This window comes from Saccopteryx bilineata, chromosome 5 (assembly GCF_036850765.1).
Source record: "Saccopteryx bilineata isolate mSacBil1 chromosome 5, mSacBil1_pri_phased_curated, whole genome shotgun sequence".
NCBI lineage: Eukaryota > Metazoa > Chordata > Mammalia > Chiroptera > Emballonuridae > Saccopteryx > Saccopteryx bilineata.
In genome coordinates this window covers 28,680,548-28,701,074 of record NC_089494.1, presented here as the reverse complement: position 1 = coordinate 28,701,074, position 20,527 = coordinate 28,680,548, and the positions used below count along the sequence as shown (strand labels likewise).

General features: G+C 38.7%; 1 protein-coding gene across 3 annotated transcripts in view; it reads left to right on the top strand.

The window, feature by feature from the left end:
* Nucleotides 1-20,527, top strand: part of ADAM23 (ADAM metallopeptidase domain 23) — a 165,006-nt gene that overhangs the window by 103,050 nt on the left and 41,429 nt on the right. For all 3 annotated transcript variants that reach the window (XM_066281025.1, XM_066281023.1, XM_066281024.1), the window contains exons 9-16: nucleotides 700-765; nucleotides 6,597-6,668; nucleotides 8,752-8,915; nucleotides 10,239-10,323; nucleotides 11,687-11,777; nucleotides 14,534-14,582; nucleotides 16,780-16,879; nucleotides 20,161-20,232. In XM_066281025.1, the coding sequence (XP_066137122.1) occupies nucleotides 700-765; nucleotides 6,597-6,668; nucleotides 8,752-8,915; nucleotides 10,239-10,323; nucleotides 11,687-11,777; nucleotides 14,534-14,582; nucleotides 16,780-16,879; nucleotides 20,161-20,232 (699 nt within the window). The remainder of the gene's footprint in view (nucleotides 1-699; nucleotides 766-6,596; nucleotides 6,669-8,751; nucleotides 8,916-10,238; nucleotides 10,324-11,686; nucleotides 11,778-14,533; nucleotides 14,583-16,779; nucleotides 16,880-20,160; nucleotides 20,233-20,527) is intronic.

Below are 20,527 nucleotides of genomic sequence, written 5' to 3'. Positions count from 1 at the left end.
TACATAGGCTAATGGCATTTCACTAAAGTCCACCCCTATCAAATAAAAACTGATCAGTGACATGTATTAATAATTGTCTGTGAAAAAGAAATACAAGTCCAAATAATGGCTAAAATACTTAGCCCTTGTTTTAATGGATTATCTAGAAATTATAAAAATTTGGAAGAATTTAGAATGTTGTTATTGTTGATATCGGTTTCTGTGAGAAGTTGTGCATTTAAGAATTACTACACTATTATTAGAATTTCACTCCATTGAGTTAAGGTTTCTATTTTACTACATTAGTACTTTTTAAGATGTACTCTGCTATTCTTATTAAATGACTTTTCCACAGGTTTTCCTTGAAGTTTTCAACAGATATGAATATTGTTATCACACTTTAGTACCAAAGAAATTGAGATTATTTATTTAGCAGAACTATACTATACATTTTTCTCTAGAACATTTTTATATATAAAATCATATAAAACAATGAGCTATTCTCTATCTTGATGTGTACTTTGATGATAGTTAAATATAGTTCTTTTCTGAATACTTGAATGTTTTACTCATTATGGTCACTTTTTTTCTATTAAACGAATTTCTTCAAGGGTGTTTAGAGAATAGGCAGCAAAGAGTTCTGAAATTCAATCTACAACTGAACAGTCATCATCAGAGGTGGTGCTATTATCATTGACCATGTATTTTTATTTTCCATAGCCATCCCGTGGTGTGTTTGAAGAAATGAAATATTTGGAACTTATGATTGTTAATGATCACAAAACGGTGAGTATAGACTCAATGGGTTTTGGACCCAACAGTTTACTTGAGAAAGAATTCACTTCACTTTATATTCAATTATTAGTTGTTACTTATTAAAACCAAGATACTTAGTTGCTTAATTTTTTTTGAAATATTGAATGACTTTATTTAATTGTGTTTGGAACACTAGGTTTTATAGAAATTTCAGAACTTTAATCTTTCCCTCTGATTACTAATGATTGCAACTGATACATTCAACTTTGTGTGGCATCTTTCACTTGTCTTTATTTAAAATTCTTATTCTTGACTTTTCTGCATCTACGTATTTGGTCACTGCTTTCTAATTTTATTCCATTTCTTTGCTCTGTTAGTATGTTATTTTTTCTTACTGATTATTATGATTTGTGGTAGATATAATGATAGGAGGTAAGCATATTTAATAAATATATGCCCAAAGAGACTATCCTTAACTGATAATTTAAATATTGGAAAGATGGGTAATCTTGTCAAAGTAAAATGTGATTCAATGTGTCATTTCAGTAACACTTAAAAGATATATGAAACATAGTTATTGCCCTCCATCGGCTTCTCTTTAAGATAAAGTAGAAACTTACTCAACCATAGTCTACTTAACCATTTCTCTTATAAAATATCTTGGCTGACGCTTAGACCATTCTAAAGTTTTGGTCAGTAGGCTATTTGCTAATATACCTAATGCTTCTGGCATGCTGGTAAATGTTTAACACCTTGCTCTTTAAAGAAAACAGCCTGATTTTAAGAAAATGAACTAGAATAATTTACATCTGCTTTTCAATACGTAGAGATTTGCTATTGGGTTTTAGAATAATCATCCCACTGAAAGTACTCATCTTACACTCTTTGTTATTTTGATAACTGTTACCCTTGGGTTGAAAATCAAGCTCTGATTTTATCTTATTTTTTTAGAAAACAGATTTCTTAAGGATTGTATTTGTTTAGGAAGAAAAGGCAAATTTGGCACTTTAAATGTAAATTATTTTCAGTAATCAGAACATGTGAAAGTAAATTTTATCATAAATGGAGATTGGACATTTTTCTTTGTATACAAAATTAGTTCTCATTCATGCAAGAAATAGAAATATTTCCCTACATTTACATTCAAGCCTACCTCTTTCATTCAGAGTAACCTAATATTGGCTTTCTGGAAAGAATGCTGATATCTTATTTTGAACAAGCATCATATTATCAGTGGGTTTCATTAGATAGATAGATAGATAGATAGATAGATAGATAGATAGATAGATAGATAGATAAATAAATAAAAAATCTCAGTTTTGTAGAAAGCATCTTAGTAGCTGGCTGGAGGAGCCCAATTTGTGAGCCAATTATAGCCTTGATAATGGTCTGCAAACATTTCTTTGAGCCAGTAAACTAAATATAAATATTAAAAACCTCATTCTAATGGCAAAATGGTTGAAATATTTTAAAGTGCATAAAAAACAAATTTTTTACTTTCATTTTTGCTCTGTCTATACTTATGTGTAAGTGAAATGTAATAACTCAAATATTTTTCAATTTAAACCTCATTATTTAAAATAAAAAACCAGTATATGTGATTTATTTATTTTTATTTTTCAGTTACAGTTTACGTTCAATTTAGTTCTCTATTCTCTGTTGGTTTCAGAGGTACAGCATAGTGAAAAACCACTAATTTTTATAGGTTCTCAACAAATTAAGGGTTCTCAATAATCATGCTTTATTAGGACTGTATATAAACTCTTTGGTAAGAATTGTTTCCAGAATGAGTTTATTTTCTATCTCGACCTGAAGTAAGCATTGAATTTCAGCTCGGTGATCTTGGCTATTTTTATTAATCCTCTCTGAGCCTCACTTTCCACATTTATAAAGCAGGGTAATAAAACTCACCTCACAGAGTTGTGAAGAACAAATATTTCTTGTAGGAGACTTATCATAGCTCCAGTAAATCCTAGGTGCTCAATTAAATGGAAGTTCAAGTGAACAAATCCAGTGGTCACTGTTTGTCCTTATCTTACCTGCCCACTCTCTCAGCAATATTGGACACAGTTGATTAGTCTCTCCTCTTTGGAACTTTTTCTCATCTCTCAGCTTCTATGGCACAACAGCTTTTCCACCTCACTGGCCATTTCTTCTTAGTCTTTTATTCCGGACCTAGAATTATAGGAGTGCTCTATGGCTTGGTTTGGGGCTCACTTTTCTTTCTATAACTCTCCCCCAAAATGACTGCTTCCAGTCTCAAGTATTTAAATAATATTATGACTTGAAATTCATCACTCTTTATACCTCAATGCTTCTGAGTTTCATAGTTACAGATTCAAATGTTTGCTTGACATCTGTACTTCAATATTGAATAGGCATCTCACAGTTAACATTTTAAAATCAGAACTCTCAGTTCCTGGGTCCTAGACTTCTTTTTCCCTAGTTTTTATCATTATTTTAGACGACACCACCACTTCCCCAGCTATTCAAGTTCAAAACCTAGGAAACATTTTTTTTTCTTCTCTTTTCTCACCTTACACGGCCTTTACAGATGTCCAGCCTTCGGTATCATATACCTGGACTATTGTAATAATTTCCCAACAGGTCTGTTTCCATTTGTGAACCTCTCTAATTCACTTATCTCTCCTCATGCACAATGATCTCTCTAAAATAAAAACCAGAGCCTGACCTGTGGTGGCACAGTGGATAAAGCGTTGACCTGGAAACACTGAGGTCGCCAGTTCGAAACCCTGGGCTTGCCTGGTCAAGGCACATATGGGAGTTGATGCTTCCAGCTCCTCTCCCCCTTCTGTCTCTCTCTGTCTCTCTCTCTCTCCTCTCTAAAAATGAATAAATAAAATAAAATAATAATAATAAAAAAAATAAAAACCAGAGTCTTGGAAATTACAAACATGAAATAAATGAGAATATTATCACATTTTGATAGACTTTAGAAAACCTCAGTTTTTAAAACTTGCATGTCATATTTTTTCTTTACCATTATACTATAAAAAGAAGTTTCCAAAGAGGACAAATTAATATTCAGAAAGAAGATAAAATTTATCTTAATAGATGTATCATACAACTGCAGAGAATAGGTGTCAACTAGTATTTTTCCTTTATTTTTGTTACATGTGCTTCTTAATAAGAGGACTTAATTTTTTTTATTTATTGATTGATTTTAAAGTGAGATGGAGAGAGAGAGAGAGAGAGAGAGAGAGAGAGAGAAACATCAATTTGTTTCTGTATGTGGTCTGACCGGGGATCAAATTGGCAACTTTCATGTATCCAGATGATGCTCTAACCAACTGAGCCGTTGGCCAGGGAGACAAGACTTTTTTTTTTTTTTTTTTTTCTGAAGCTGGAAACAGGGAGAGACAGTCAGACAGACTCCTGCATGCGCCCGACCGGGATCCACCTGGCGCGCCCACCAGGGGCGACGCTCTGCCCACCAGGGGGCGATGCTCTGCCCATCCTGGGCGTTGCCATGTTGCGACCAGAGCCACTCTAGCGCCTGAGGCAGAGGCCACAGAGCCATCCCCAGCGCCCGGGCCATCTTTGCTCCAATGGAGCCTTGGCTGCGGGAGGGGAAGAGAGAGACAGAGAGGAAAGCGCGCGGAGGGGTGGAGAAGCAAATGGGCGCTTCTCCTGTGTGCCCTGGCCAGGAATCGAACCCGGGTCCTCCGCACGCTAGGCCGATGCTCTACCGCTGAGTCAACCGGCCAGGGCGACAAGACTTTTTTTTAAGTGTACAATTCAGAGGTATTTAGTAACTTTACTATGTGATAAACCATTACCTCTATATAGTTTCAAAACATTCTCATCACTCCAAAGAGACTTTTGCTTTTACTTTTAAAGATAAGCAACTTAAAATGCTGAGCTATATATAGCAGCTTCTTTATGCTCAGTTTTAAAAACCTGTTAAAATGTCCTTCTTTGTCCTCAACGTGGTAGAAGGGGCTAGGAATCTTTCTGGAGCCTCTTTTGTAGAGGCATTAATTGTATTCATGAAGGCTCTAACCCTCATGACCTAAGCACCTCTCAAAGGTTTCATCTTTTAATACTGTCATTTTGGGAGTTAGGATTTCAACTTAGGAATATTGGGGTAGACACAAACATTTACACCGTAGAAAATATTATAAATATAAATAGTTATAAATTAATGAATGTTACTAATAACAATACTAATTTATTGATCATTTATCATGGGCTAAGAAGTGTGCTTAGTATTAGAAAATATAAATATCAGATATATAAGCTTTAACATACATATTCTTTGTTTAAAAAAACATAATACCAGGGTTAGTGAGAGAATGAAATGGGGAGAGTCTGATAAATTTACAGAGTAAAAGTGAAAAGGAAAAAAAAAAGAATATCTTGGTTTTTCAATGTAGAATTATTTTTAATCTGTGAAAGATACATGATTTTAATAATTATAATTGAAAGCACACTGTAATATTAAAAAAATTTTTTTTTATTGATTTGAGAGAGAAGAGGAGGAGGTGGGCGGGGCGGGGAGAGAAAGTGAGAGAAAAACAGAGAAGCATCAACTTGTTGTTTCACTTAGTTCAGGGGTCCCCAAACTTTTTACACAGGGGGCCAGTTCACTGTCCCTCAGACCGTTGGAGGGCCAGACTATAAAAAAAACTATGAACAAATCCCTATGCATACTGCACATATCTTATTTTAAAGTAAAAAAACAAAACGGGAACAAATACAATATTTAAAATAAAAAACAAGTAAATTTAAATCAAGAAACTGACCAGTATTTCAATGGGAACTATGGGCCTGCTTTTGGCTAATGAGATGGTCAATGTGCTCCTTTCATTGACCACCAATGAAAGAGGTGCCCCTTCCGGAAGTGCAGCGGGGGCCGGATAAATGGCCTCAGGGAGCCGCATGTGGCCCGCGGACCGTAGTTTGGGGACCCCTGACTTAGTTGTTCCACCTAGTTGTGTACTCACTGATTGCTTCTCTTATGAGCCCTGACTGGGATCGAACCTGCGACCTCTGGCATGCCAGGTCTACGCTTTATCCACTGAGCAACCTGACCAGGGCCTGAAAACACATTTTTAAAACTTATAGTGCAAATCTGAGTTGGTAGTTTGGGAATATTTTCCTTTTTTCTCAGCGGAGGGCATGATCGCTCTGTGGTAGACATTTGTTTTCATATGTCCTCACAAAGATATAGTAAGCAAAGTACTACGTGCTAAAACTGTAGCCCTTCAGATGTTGCTTCATAATTATTCTACCAATTCACTTTTCCTTATTTTCTTAAATAACCATAAACTATCAGCACATTTGACTTTAACTTTGTCTCTTCTTTGTCCTAACTTTGAACAGTCAAAAGCAAAAGGCTTCGTCTGGAGGAGGCATTCTTCTGAAAGAATATATATATTCCGTATCATGGGCCATATTTAAAGTGCTGCCTAAGAAATTTTCTTAATCCGTGGATGGCATTGAGTTTAAAGTGAGGAGGGTGTCCAGTTAGGACTAAATTTATTGGTGTAAGCCCTTTATAAACTGAGAAGGTTGTTTTATTAAAAATGAAAGGATTGTATTTATAGACGTTAAGACTGAAATAGCTTCTCAGAAATAAAGCTTCTCACCTATATTCCTATAGGCCTTCTCCGTTACGTGGAATATCATGGGTGTTTTAAATCATCAGAGTTTTGCTGTCTAACACAGAAATAAAATATTATAAGAACACCACCAGATCCAACTTGGCACACACTAAATTCCATATTTTTAATCCTCGATTTCTACTGTTGCTGTGAGATTTCTGCTTTTACAGAATTTTGAAATTCACCATTAAACCATGATTTGGCAGTGATTGGTGTGTCTTTTTTATTCCCCAGTATAAGAAGTATCGCTCTTCTCATGCACACACCAACAACTTTGCAAAGTCTGTGGTCAACCTTGTGGATTCTGTAAGTATCCTAGTTTTCTCAAACCTAATTTTCCAAGATGGAATGGTTTTTTATATCTTTATGTGCTTACTTGTTACTTTTGTTCTTTCTTGGGAAAAAATAAAAATGCCATTCTTCAGCTCTTCTGGCTACGGGATTATGGAGGGGCCCGCTTCACAAAGAATAGTGTTATCAGAGTTTCAGGGGACTGTTGAGTTATTCACGGAATTCCAAAAATGCATTCAAGTTGCTTCTAAGTGGTGTCTGGACCTCATTGTCACCAGAGCCTAAGGAGGACAAGAATGCTGGAGAAAATTAGCTACCAAGAAGAGTGTAAATTAAACTTGACAAAAACTTTGTTAATAATAATCAGTTGAGTTATTGACTTAAATATACGGCAAGAACTAATAAATTGAGGTAGATTATGTTCGAAGGGTATAGGAAATATAAAAAAATTTTTTTTAAACAACCAACATTTATCTTCTTATTGTTGCCCTTAGTGGAATGCTGTAAACTTCATTTTAAGTGACAGAATTAAGTGTATTCCCAAATAAAGCTAATATAAAACAGTCAAATACATACCTCCTTGCAAAGACCTCTCTAACTTAAAAATATTTTATATTGATCATTTTTCTTCTTATTTTGTGAGTTGCAGGGAATGATGGTTAACATTTTCTTCCTTTTTGTAATTTAAGTAGGAACACCATAGGTGTGAATATTATTTGTTAGGTTCCCAGAAATTGTTCAATAGACTAGTCATAAATACAGCACACTACTTTGTGTATTCTAGGTAAAGTGCTATTTTGTTTAGCTGAATATATTCTTATCTGATATTTATTATATGTTCCCTCTTAACTAGGGGGGAAAAACCTTTTTGTGAATTGTGTAATACTTAAATGACTTATTTTCTCCAAAGAATTGCCTCCTTTTCTGTCTTTAAACAGTCCAAAACCTCCAATCATATAAAAACTCATAACATATAATGCCTGGTAGGCACAGCTGGATGGGCATAGAGTCATATGGAGTTAGAATTGAAATTCTGAAAGCCAATTTATACCTGGTTTTCTTTAATTTTAGCTCTTGTCAGTCTTCTCAGAGGAAAATTATAAGTGAATATGGTAATGAGAATATTAAACACACCTTCCCTCTGCCAAAGCTGTTTACTTGACAGCATCCCCGTGTTAGTCATTTCAGCATGATTGAACAGAATCACATCTTGCAAAGTGTAATTTTTATTTTGGGTTACCATATAAGGTTGTGAAGCTGAGCAATTGCTTTTTAAAAGACATTACATTTAACTCGCTTCTTGTTAAAGTCATTTTCGCTTCAGGTTGATTTAGGCGTGCTGATATTCCCTTTTTTCAGTCTGTTCAAAGGTCATCCATTATTTTCTTAATTAGCTTGAAAATAGGACAAAATGACAACATTCATTGAAATTGCTTAATTATGTGAATTATTTAGCTACTGGGCCAAAAGCAGAGAAAGAGAGCAACAGAAAGACACGATTTAAATGCTGCGAGTGGTGCCACCCTGTGGTGAAGGTGAAATGGGAATACAAATCTGCTCTTCCCTTTTTTGGCCTCAGGTCCGTGATTCTCTCCTGGTGTTATTTTATTTTTCATATAACAAAGCTTCCGAGGGCAAGCCAACCATGGTGTTGGCGCTCGTCCAAGGATTTAGTGACCCGTTCCAATCCTGCAAGAACAGCTGGTCATACCGCACTGCCCTGAGCTGATATATTGGGCTCCCACGGATAATCTCCTATGAGGTTCGGGAGGGTGTCTTTTCTGAACCTTTTTTTAAAATTTATATCCAGACTTTACAAGTCTCGACATCGCTTCTGTATATCTTGAAGTGAGAAAGCCTGGCCACTGAATGTGCTAACTTGGGATTGAAATAACCTTGTCCGAGAGGCCGAATTGTGTGATTGTTCGTTTGTTCTTAATTTTTCCTCCTGAAAATGAGAAGAGTCTCTCCGATGAGCTAATTATGAACTGTGTTCTCCCCTCACCTCCCTTCCTGTCTCTCCGCTGACTCTGGATCACTGATTGTGCACGTTTGACCCAGTGTTTTCTCCCGCACCTGTCCTGTTGTATACCCTCAGATTTACAAGGAGCAGCTCAACACCAGGGTTGTCCTGGTGGCCGTGGAGACCTGGACTGAGAAGGATCACATTGACATCACCACCGACCCTGTGCAGATGCTCCACGAGTTCTCCAAATACCGGCAGCGTATCAAGCAGCACGCCGATGCTGTGCATCTCATCTCGTATGTACCCGTCGTCTTCGGTTTGACATTTATCTTTATCCCTTTAGCAGTTAAGTTATATATCAATATATTGATTTTTAAAAAAACAGTGACGGTGATTGCTGTCTCTGTTATATAAGAAACATGGAGGTGGGTTGTCTGGTACTGGGAGGGTGGTTCTGGACCCATTAAGATCCACCTACAGACCTTCCATCCACAAGGTCAACTCATGACTCAAGATGGCTGCTGGTGCTCCAGCCTTCAGTACAGGAAGCTGGGATGATGGTCCTGGAAGACTGCAAGAGGCCATTCCCACTGAGTTACCCCCTTCAGAGCAGATTTCTTGATTGTGCACATCAATTTCACCAAGAAACCATTTGCTAAATCTTACTCATCTGGCCAAACTGAGCTGTTGGAGAGGCTAGGAAATATAGAGAAATATAGATGTTTGAGATGAATGATTGAATAAAATTGAACTGGTATCACTCAGGAAAAGGGCTACTCTATTTTCTTGTGTGTAATAGGTGTTCCTCTTCCCACTTCCGGTGAAACTGTTTTCAGACGGTTCTCTAGGGTTCTGTCCTGGAATCAAACCAATCAAAATTTCCTTCTTTTCCTCTCACTTTTACTGTTTACTTTCTTTTCTTTCAGTCTTTAATCAACATTTTGTAACAATCAGCAACATTTTGTGTGAGTACTGGATATTTCTCTATAGCAGGGGTCCCCAAACTTTTTACACAGGGGGCCAGTTCACTGTCCCTCAGACCGTTGGAGGGCCAGACTATAAAAAAAATATGAACAAATCCCTATGCACATTGCACATATCTTATTTTAAAGTAAAAAAACAAAACGGGAACAAATACAATATTTCAAATAAAGAACGAGTAAATTTAAATCAACAAACTGACCAGTATTTCAATGGGAACTATGCTCCTCTCACTGACCACCAATGAAAGAGGTGCCCCTTCTGGAAGTGCGGTGGGGGCCGGATAAAGGGCCTCAGGGGGCCGCATGCAGCCCGCGGGGCCGTAGTTTGGGGACCCCTGCTCTATAGGAAGAAAGTCAAAGAGTTGTGGTCTGTTTATTTTTGTGTCCTCAATTCCTGAGCCAGTACTGGATGCTTAGTAGGGGCTTGATCAATATTTGCTCAACTGAGATTATTAATATAATGAAAATTTAAAGGTTTTTATGACAACACAAATTTAAATGTATTTAAAATGCTGTTTCTGATTTTTTTGAAGGAGGATGGTTTTAGGGTAGTCAGCATAGGAGAGTATACATGTTTCAGGAGGGCTTGTGTGATGGCCACTACATTGATTTTCTCATGCTGATTGTTTTCTTAAGGCGAGTGACCTTCTACTATAAGAGGAGCAGTCTGAGTTACTTTGGAGGTGTTTGTTCTCGCACAAGGGGAGTTGGTGTGAATGAGGTAAATTTTGTCAATTTTCTTAAAATAGAGCTTTTTTATCTTTGCATCTGATTCGACCTCTTTTTTCCAAATTGGCCCAGTTTATATCCTTTCTCAGGCCTGTTTAGAACGGCAATGATGTTGAGAATATGGGTTGAGTGATTTATCACAGTAAATGCAACCCAAAGTGGTCTTGATTATTAGAAAAGAGATATTGTTTCATTTCATAGTGATAATTCTCATATTTATCAGGCAAATGTGAGTCAGACAGATTTTTGGGGGGGCCTCTATAGATAAGTTTTTTTTGTTTGTTTGTTTTTTGTATTTTTCTGAAGCTGGAAACGGGGAGAGACAGTCAGACAGACTCCCGCATGCGCCCGACCGGGATCCACCCGGCACACCCACTAGGGGCGACGCTCTGCCCACCAGGGGGCGATGCTCTGCCCCTCCGGGGCGTCGCTCTGCCGCGACCAGAGCCACTCTAGCGCCTGGGGCAGAGGCCAAGGAGCCATCCCCAGGGCCCGGGCCATCTTTGCTCCAATGGAGCCTTAGCTGCGGAAGGGGAAGAGAGAGACAGAGAGGAAGGAGGGGGTGGGGGTGGAGAAGCAAATGGGTGCTTCTCCTATGTGCCCTGGCCAGGAATCGAACCCAGGTCCCCTGCACGCCAGGCCGACGCTCTACCGCTAAGCCAACCGGCCAGGGTCTAGATAAGTTTTTACAAGCTTATTAATCCTTCCCTTATAACTTTTTTTTGAATGTTATAATGCTCCTTTGCCCATGTTAGATTTATTCATTTCGAAGAGTTTGTGATTGTATGTAGTCAGTATCTTTGTTTTCCCCCTCTGTATATTTTTTATTTTTATGTCTTCCACCTACCTCTTCGTAGAATTAATTGAAACAGTTATTTCCTTATCATTATTTGGATTTTGATAACCTTCATTTATATAAAGAAAATTCTTATAACAGTTGGCAACAGCACCCAAAAAGCCAAACCAACTATATCTAAACCCTGATCAATACCAGAATATACCAGGTTGTCCCCATCGCCACCCTTTCGGGGAGACCTTTCTTGGCATATTTGTAGTAAGTTGAATGTATCTTGATTTGGTATGAGCTGAGCTGGGGCACAGCGTTTTACAACTTGTGTGTTATGATTCCATGTGAGAGCCCCGAGTCCCGGGAGATGCCTGCCGTGTAGTGACAGAGGCTTTCTGCTTCTTGGGCCCAGTTGCAAGGAAGACATGATGAAGGAGCATGTGCTGCTTTGATGCTGTGAGGCTCTACTTAGGGAACTGAGCTGTTCGCTGGTAATGATTAAGAAATAATAACTAGCTTTGTGCACTCTCTCGAATGTTTCCCACACACTTTCAACTCTGAAAAACAGTATGGTCTTCCAATGGCAGTGGCACAAGTATTATCGCAGAGCCTGGCTCAGAACCTTGGAATCCAATGGGAACCTTCTAGCAGAAAGCCAAGTATGTACACTGACCTTCTTACTCACTTCCATGTGCCATTCTGTCTGTGTAATGCATGTCCAGTCAGCTAATGCATATGTTTCTTTTCTAAGTCATTGTAGTTTAATTGCAGTATGTCTATCTCCTTCCTCTAAAAAAAATTGTAAGATGAGCAATGAAGCTAATTCTTAGTATGCTTGGCTTGTAGAAATTCCTTTTTTTTCCTCCCCCCAAATCCCTGAAATCATACTCACTTTCCCAATGTGTGATCAACTTTTTCATAATGCTGAGTGTTGGGGTGGTGAGTACTCACGCTCTGGGTTCTAGCCACCTGAGTGTAGACCCAGGGTGCTAGTGTGGCTCCTTCACAAGTTTGATAAGAGTATAGGAGGATCAAGAAATAGATCTAGATTCAAAAAGGAGCTCAAACTCAACTTACCCACCTACCTATCTCTGAGTAAATTCATCCACTGGTCCCACCAGGAGTGTTAGAGAACCCCCTGACAGGCAGGCCCTGACCTGGGGGCATGTGGTAGAGGATAGCACTGTAGCGGGCAGACAGGGTTAGGGGGGTACACACAGAGCCACAGACCCATCCGGAAGGAAAGTGCAGCCAGTGGCTGTGGGGTGTCACTCTCTTCATTGATCGGATGAGACGAGAGGTGATTGAATAGGCAGGCCTGAGCTTGTAGTAGCAAAGTTTGTAAGGCCCACAATAGTTTTAGGGGTCTGTGACCATTTTAAATTTCTTTTAAAATCAGAGTAAAATCCAATGTGGATTATATTCCTTTTTATACCAACACCATAATGAAATATAATTTCTAGTACGTTTTTGGGGCAGGAATGCCTAGGACTCACATAATGCAATTTTGTGGAGGGAAGAACCAAGATGTTCACTCAAATTATTCTCTTCATTAAGAATTTAAGTAGAAGTTTTCTTCTTCTGTGAAAATATCAGATACTAGGTGTAAAGGTTCACCCTCTCCAACCTTCCCAAAGAAGAAAAGGACAGAACTCGACCTTAACATTATTTTACATTTTATTATACTATCAAATAATGGTCATTAATGCATAGTATTGTGGAAACTTGAAACAAAATATATACCCAGGGGCTTCTCGATTCTATTTATGGGCATATTAAATTGTCGCATTACAGACGGGTATATTAAGTCTAGTGGTATTTAACGAATCCTCAGACTTTCATTTATTAATGTCTTGATCAGAATATTTGCTTTCCCAGGGAAACATAGTACACATTAAAAGAGGCGTTTTGGATTTCATCAGCTGGCTTAAATGCCTTAACAATCACAAAGAGTAAGACCAGGTTTACGATGATCTTGTGTGACAACTCGGGAGCTGGGAAGAGGCCAGTGCTGGGCTCTGCTGAGAGAGGTTACTGAGTTGGCTAATGGGATAGGGTGAGAAGTATTGTTCATTCCTAATGCCTGGCACAGCTCCTTCTGTCTTAAAATTCTTTATTCCTTTGTGAATTGTTTGTTTAGCTAGACAATTACTAGTTCTGAACTTTTTTTTTTCTTTTTTCTCTTTTTTTTCTCCTGAAGCTGGAAACGGGGAGAGACAGTCAGACAGACTCCCGCATGCGCCCGACCGGGATCCACCCGGCACGCCCACCAGGGGCGACGCTCTGCCCACCAGGGGGCGATGCTCTGCCCCTCCGGGGCGTCGCTCTGCCGTTACCAGAGCCACTCTAGCGCCTGGGGCAGAGGCCAAGGAGCCATCCCCAGCGCCCGGGCCATCTTTGCTCCAATGGAGCCTTGGCTGCGGGAGGGGAAGAGAGAGACAGAGAGGAGGGGGGGGGGGGTGGAGAAGCAAATGGGCGCTTCTCCTGTGTGCCCTGGCCGGGAATTGAACCCGGGTCCCCCGCACGCCAGGCCGACGCTCTACCACTGAGCCAACCAGCCAGGGCCAGTTCTGAACTTTTAATTTAAAAAGGTTCATATGGAAGTCTTTCTTTAAAATTATCTTTATCTATGATAGAAAAGAGAATAGGAAAATATAAGTGAGAACAGCCCATCACTATATCCATATGTCCATCTCTGGTATCTCTGTTAAGTTTATGATTGTTATTCAATTGAAATCATGATTTACACTTCTTTTTGATTGTGCTCATTTACTAAACCTTTTAGCCAAGTTCTCCAAGTCTCTGGCTGGTCCTCGCTCAGATTCTAGGAAACTGAATTCTCTTCTCTAACCCAGCATGCTCTGGGAGCGAGATGTCGATGCTGACTCATTGCATTTGTTCAGTGGAGCTTTATAGTTCACAGAGAGCACACAGGCATTCCACCTCCTGTGAGCCCCAGGGCGACCCTGGGATCTAAGCAGAAAGACATCTTCCTTATGTTAGAGGTGAACACATTGAGACCTGAGGCCTGCTAAGTCGCTTCCCTATGGGGCTCTTTCATCAGGGATAACTTGGACTGCAATTCTGTCTTCTGGATTTCTAGAACTGGGCACTTTTCGTTAAACATTAGAACTAGGAACTTAATTGAGTTCTCTGAGTTACCAAAAATGAGCAGAGACACAATTATATGAATATTTCTTGCCAACTGTTGTCTTAGGAAGTGACCTGTACCTCTGGAAAGAATAAAGAAATATTGATTTAAAGGAAGTCGAGTTTGTTCTGTGAGACTCCACCTTCTGTAGCTATGACATAAGATTAGAAATAAGAAATTGTTTAAGAGCTGTGATGCAAATTGAAGATGTGACTTTTGTTGTCTCTCTTTTCTTCTGTGGCTTTTATTGTTTCCCTGGACCAGAATGTGACTGCACAGAGTCCTGGGGCGGCTGCATAATGGAAGAAACGGGGTAAGTTTCCATCATACACGCATTTGATAAATGTCTTTCGCTGAAACTGCTGCATATAATTAGATACACAGTCTCTCAGGTACTGGTCTTTTAGGCTAAGCACTTAGTATAAATTCAATAATTAATTATCTGACATTTTAAAAATGAAGGCACTAATTTACTATATCTTTTAAGTTTTTATTTAAAGTTGATAAGTATAAAATATAGTAACTACTTCCGCTTCTATTAACCCTTAAAGATATAGAAGTATTAAATGCTTCTAAGTTTAATAGAGATATTAATTTTTTAGTGCACTTAGAATAAAAGCTGGTTGTCTACCTGAAGCAGTCAGTGAAAATCAATTTAGTCACCAATTTATATTTTAAAGAACTCTATTTAGACATGCTGCTGTAATAAAAATTGTACTATACTGCTTATATAATCAATAATTTTTTTTTTATTAAGACAGATTTATTGTGTCTAAATAGGTAGTCTTCTTCTGATAGACATTTGAACATTTCCTCACCTATCTCTTCTCTTTTTTTTTTTTACGGGTACCTCGGGCACTAGAGCAGCTGCCCCAGAGCTGCCATTACTTCTGTGAAATGAAACATTGCCCTCTTTCCCAAGGACCCCTGCCCCAGGGGAACCACTGCCCCCAGCTCTCCTAAGCTAGAGCCCTCTCCTCATAGATGGGTGAGACACCTCACCTTTGGGTCTCTCCTACTTCCTTTGCTCTGGCCAGACATCTGCTCAGCACACCGGCCATTTCTGGTGCGGCCCCCACCTGTAGGAGCCCTGGTGCCAGACACCCGGACTTGCTGGTTTGGAGTCCCTTCCTCATTCTTCCACTGGGAATCCAGCTCGGGGGACAGCAGGAGTGAGAGCACGAGGCTTTGCAGAACACGTTTCTACCTGCTAGTTTAGAACATGTGTTTTTAGAAATGTAGTTTAAACTTGAAACTTAGGTTTATTGGTCCCTTTGTTCTTGTACCATAGTTTAATAACATTATGGCTTAAAAAGACTTTTGTGAGGACTGCTATAGGAAGGTAACATCATTTACAGTATTGGTTCCACAGGGAGATGTCTTTTAAATTCCTGATTTCTTTTTTTTTTAAATGTATTGGGGTGATATTGATTAATAAAATTATATATGGTTCAAGTATAAGTTTTTATGATACACAATCTTCATATTGCATTGTGTTGTACCCACCATCCAAAGTCAAATCATCTTCTGTCACAATGTATTTCACTCCCTTTAAATTAATTTTTTGACTGACTACACATAGGATATGATAGACATTTAAAGTTAATCAGTGTTTTCTCAAGTTTACATTTCTGTGTCGTTCTTGTAAGAAATCACTATAACAATGACAGATTTTACCTATTTCCATATACCGCCCTCATATATCATGATACATAAACTATTGGATTACATCCTAGCATAAAGGGCCTTTCAAGTCTCAAATTAAGTAGTGTTACAATATGTTTAAACAATCAATGAGTATGACTTAGTTTAACCTTGATTATGTGTAGAACATTCCCCTGTGTACTGACTGGCATGAAACAGTAATTTGATTAGTTAAATCGTAGAGAGTCTCATATTCTAGTCCTACTAAATCATGAATGTTATCCAGTAGTAGTATTTGTGATTGAGAATAAGAAGTTATTTTTCATGGGAGCTTACCCTGATTCCGTTTGCATTGTATGTGTATGTATATATATGGTCTAACACATCTTTGTAGCATTCCCTTGTTTGCCCAAATTATTTTGCTGAAGATTGAATTACACTTCTTCCTCAAAATAAAGTCTAGTGGGTTTTTGAGCTTTTTTTATTCAGGACAGAGGCAAAAAAAAAGTGCTTGACTTGACTGAGATAGAGCAACTAAAAATGATCACATTTAAAAATACAGCCTAGATGAAGAAGTTTTGTGATGAGCTTTTAAAAAACACATTTAAGCTTGGGCACAAAAGGGCATGAATGCTGAGGACATTGTAACCTGGCCCCCAAATCAGTGATTTTCTTTGAATTTCTGTTTTTATAAACTCTATCACATATACTCATCTGCCAATTTGAACATAAGTGCCTTGTCAAAATGTATGGAGAATTGTCTGTGTCCAGACTGAACATTTCGTTCTAATTCCAGGTTTTTTATTTTCTTCTGTGATGACTGCTTTTGGGAAGTTATTTACATAATTGATTCTTTATTTCCTCAGGGTATCTCATTCCCGAAAGTTCTCAAAGTGCAGCATTTTGGAGTATAGAGACTTCTTACAGAGAGGGGGTGGAGCCTGTCTTTTTAATAGACCAACAAAGGTTAGTAATGTAGAAACTGTAATTATTTCTCTCTCTTTTTTTACAATGGAACAGTGCCAAGTATTAGATAGTTGTCATGGAAAGTAGGTTTGTTGTCAATCAGGATAATATTTAGTTATCAAAGCTTTGTTATGTTGAAGACTGAGACTTGTTTAATGAAGAACAAAACTATAGTTTTACTTTTCCAAATCTCTGGTTTTTTAGTGCTAACTGCATCCCCTCCCAGCCCCCCTCCAAATCTTTTAAAAGTATCTTTGAAATTTTTGTGTTAGGGATTTCACCCTGCTGTTAAGAAATAGTGGGTTAGATTAAAATATATTACTTTAACCTCTTTCTCTGAGAAAAATTCCATTTGCTCTTAACATTTTCTGTAGGGATATAACTAATATATTGGCTTTCCTTTTCCCTCCCTTCCTCTTTTTTTCCCTCCTTCCTTCCTCCCTCCTTCCCTCCTTCCCTCCCTCCCTTCCTTTCTTCCATACTTTCTTCCTTTCTCCATCTTTCTTTTTTTTCTGAGTGGTCTATTCTCCCAGAAAGGTAGCATCTCTAATATCAGCTAGCCAAAAAATGACCCAAGGTATTTTATGGATCCCATAAATACATATATGTTTTTATATTATACAGTCTCTTTACTTGGAAAGATCAACTGCCTTTCCATCAAAATTCATGTATGCAGTGTTGCAATCCCTTACCTACAAATTCCTTCATTCAAAAAGCTCTGAAAATTGGAAGTGTTTTTTTTATGAGTTTGCAGAAGACACATTGGACAGTGAAGCTTGTCCTAAACTGAAAGTTTTATTGTCCCTCATGGTGTAAATAGTCATAAGTCTTACTGTGGAAATGTCCATGTGTCTGATTATAGAGCATGCACCAGGCCCCTCAGGGCTGTTACAGGGAACCTGGTAAATGTATCATATTTTTCTAAAACCCAGAAAAACCAAAATTCTCAAATCCACCAACTATAAAGCTTTTGGCTAAGAGACTGCAGACCTATAGTAAGATGTTTGGAAGAAGTTGCTCAAAAGGCAAAAAGACAGGGTCGATGCTAATTAGCAGATGATATAGAAATTCTAACATTGCACATTTCATATTTCCTTTTAAAATACTACTTTGTAAGTCAAAAATGGTCCGTTGCTATACACAATTTTAATATGCTGCAAATTGAGAAAGCAGCAAAATCATGTTAGCCTTTAAAAAAAAAATCAGTGACTAATGTGGATAACTGACAGAATAATTTATTCCTATCCCCACAATTAAGTGATTCTGCTGTAGTCAGGGAATGGTAGTTTGATGCCTGACATTTGTATGAAATCTTGGTGAGGCTACAGGAGAAGAAGCAGGAATTGTAAAGTGAACTCGCATCATTAAAGTTGGCTGCCTGCCTTTTATGACATTCATCGCTGTGCAACAGAAATCTGAAAACGTGTTTCAAATGGATGAAACGAGTAATGATGAATTAATATGAGCGACTGGTATTTTTGAATTGCAATGCACATGGCTAATTTTACCTGCCTTGCAGCTCACCAACTAATTATAAGCATCACATGTGAGGAAAGGTTAAGATTTCTAGAATGTATAGAAGGATCCATCATTAGATTTCTGACATTGCCTATGAGTGGGAAGAAAATGATTCCAGTAACTTGGAAACTAAATGAAAGTAACTATATACCTTTAATTTTAAAAGTTCCTATATATGAAATTGTTCTTCTTTTCAAACTGCATATTAGAGTGGTTTTTTTAAAAACGCCCCTTTGGATGCCAGTGAAAGAATTTATATGCATGTAACAAGGAACTGACTTTTTTCCAGTGTTTTTAGTCAGAATGTAGGTGTGTATGTTTTATGTATTTTTCCATGACCTATGTGCATCTTTTCTGTGCTGTGGGCACCTTCCCAGCAGCCATGTTTTCCACATGGTTTGCCATAGTGCTTGGTCTCAAGAGGAGAGTTCTGAGAATGAAATCTGGCCGTTGGTTACCTGGAGGGGCCTGGTGTAAAAGCACGTCATGTTCCGGTCTGCCCTTCCCTTTTCCATTTTCTCCTGCCTGCTGATCAGAATTACTACAGGCATTATGACTGTTCATTTCCGTCAGTGACTTTCCCATGGGGGAGTCCCACCCTAGTATCCTGGAAACCGTCCTTGTGTCTTGCGACAGTTCTCCTTCCTGGAAGTGGAAGGAGGATCAGATCTTTCTCAGGCAGACTCGGTGGAAGCCACCACTTCCTTGGGTGTGTGATGTTGTTGGGGAAGGGGTCTCTTTCTCTCTCTCGTACTCAATGGCCCTGAGCATTTAGATTGGGATGAGCTGTTCCAGTCTTTACCCAGGTGTGGGAGACATGCACAGAGAGATCTTGCCCCAGGTTAAGGGAAATATGAATGGTCCCCATAAACTATCAGCTGCCTCCATAATTAGTTACAATGGAGTTTATTTAACAAGCAAGTTCATAGCACCTGAGGGTGAGTTACTGTAGACATTTGACTCTCCCATTGCGCCAAGAGTGGGAGATTTCCATACATCCATGATAGGTCTGCACGCGTACTTAATGCTTCAGGAAGTATGGATTTATTTTCAACGAGAGCAATGGGTGTGGATTTCCAGCTACTTTTTTTTTTTCTAAGCTTATTTGCATTTACTTGATTGAATATAACATATTTGGCTGTTGCAAATATTTTTATCTTTCTTTGACAATGTTGATATCTTCTCAGCTGCCTTGAGATAAGTCAGCAAATGAGATATATGAGTCTTATTAGCAATGCACCTTAACTCCCTGAGCAAATATGAGAAGTGATCTCGTGAGTGCTGGGCCTGCGCCTTCTCTCGGGCTCTTTGTACCCATTCCCGCTGGCGTGGGAGGGCAGACCTGCGTCCTCAGCGACAGCGCTCTGGCTGGTCATGGGCTGGGCTGCACAGAGGAGGCCCAGCATGCTCACAGTTGCTGGGAGGGCAGCTCTGCGCATGGTGCTGGAGAAGTGATCTCTTCTTCTTGACAGCTTGTCTCCATAAAAAGTAACTCTAATGGTAGATAGAGGTCATCTCTGGAGCCCACCACCGGAGACTCCTCCAAGAGATATTACCCCATTTTAAATATGGTTTTTGGAAGTGTTAATAATAAGTGAACAGCATTTTCCACACAGACATCACTTAGAAGATGCCAATACAACAGATCACAGAAGAACATCATGTGATAGCTGAGTGAAGGGCCATATATGTGGCTTGACTGGTGTGTTGATTTTCTGTGATAAATTAAAATGTTTTTCCTTTCTCTCCCTAATCTCTCTCAGCTATTTGAGCCTACAGAATGTGGAAATGGATATGTAGAAGCTGGGGAGGAATGCGATTGTGGTTTCCATGTGGTAGGTATGAGTTTTTTTTCTACCTTCAGCACAGCTCTTGCCCAGAGCAAACACTAACAGCACTAGTGAGAAAAACCTGCACTGTCATTCACTGTGGACTTCCTGCCTTTCTTTCTGATCTTGCTCATCGATGCTGAATCATGGCTCAGAAGTGCTAGAATGAATCATGTCCCTGTGGCCCTGTCTAAAAACACCGAATGGATCCTTCTAACCAAGTTTCTTACCTCTTAAAAATGTATAGCTCACATTTGTCTCAGACAAGTTTTACCAAATTATGAAACATTCTTTCTGTTAC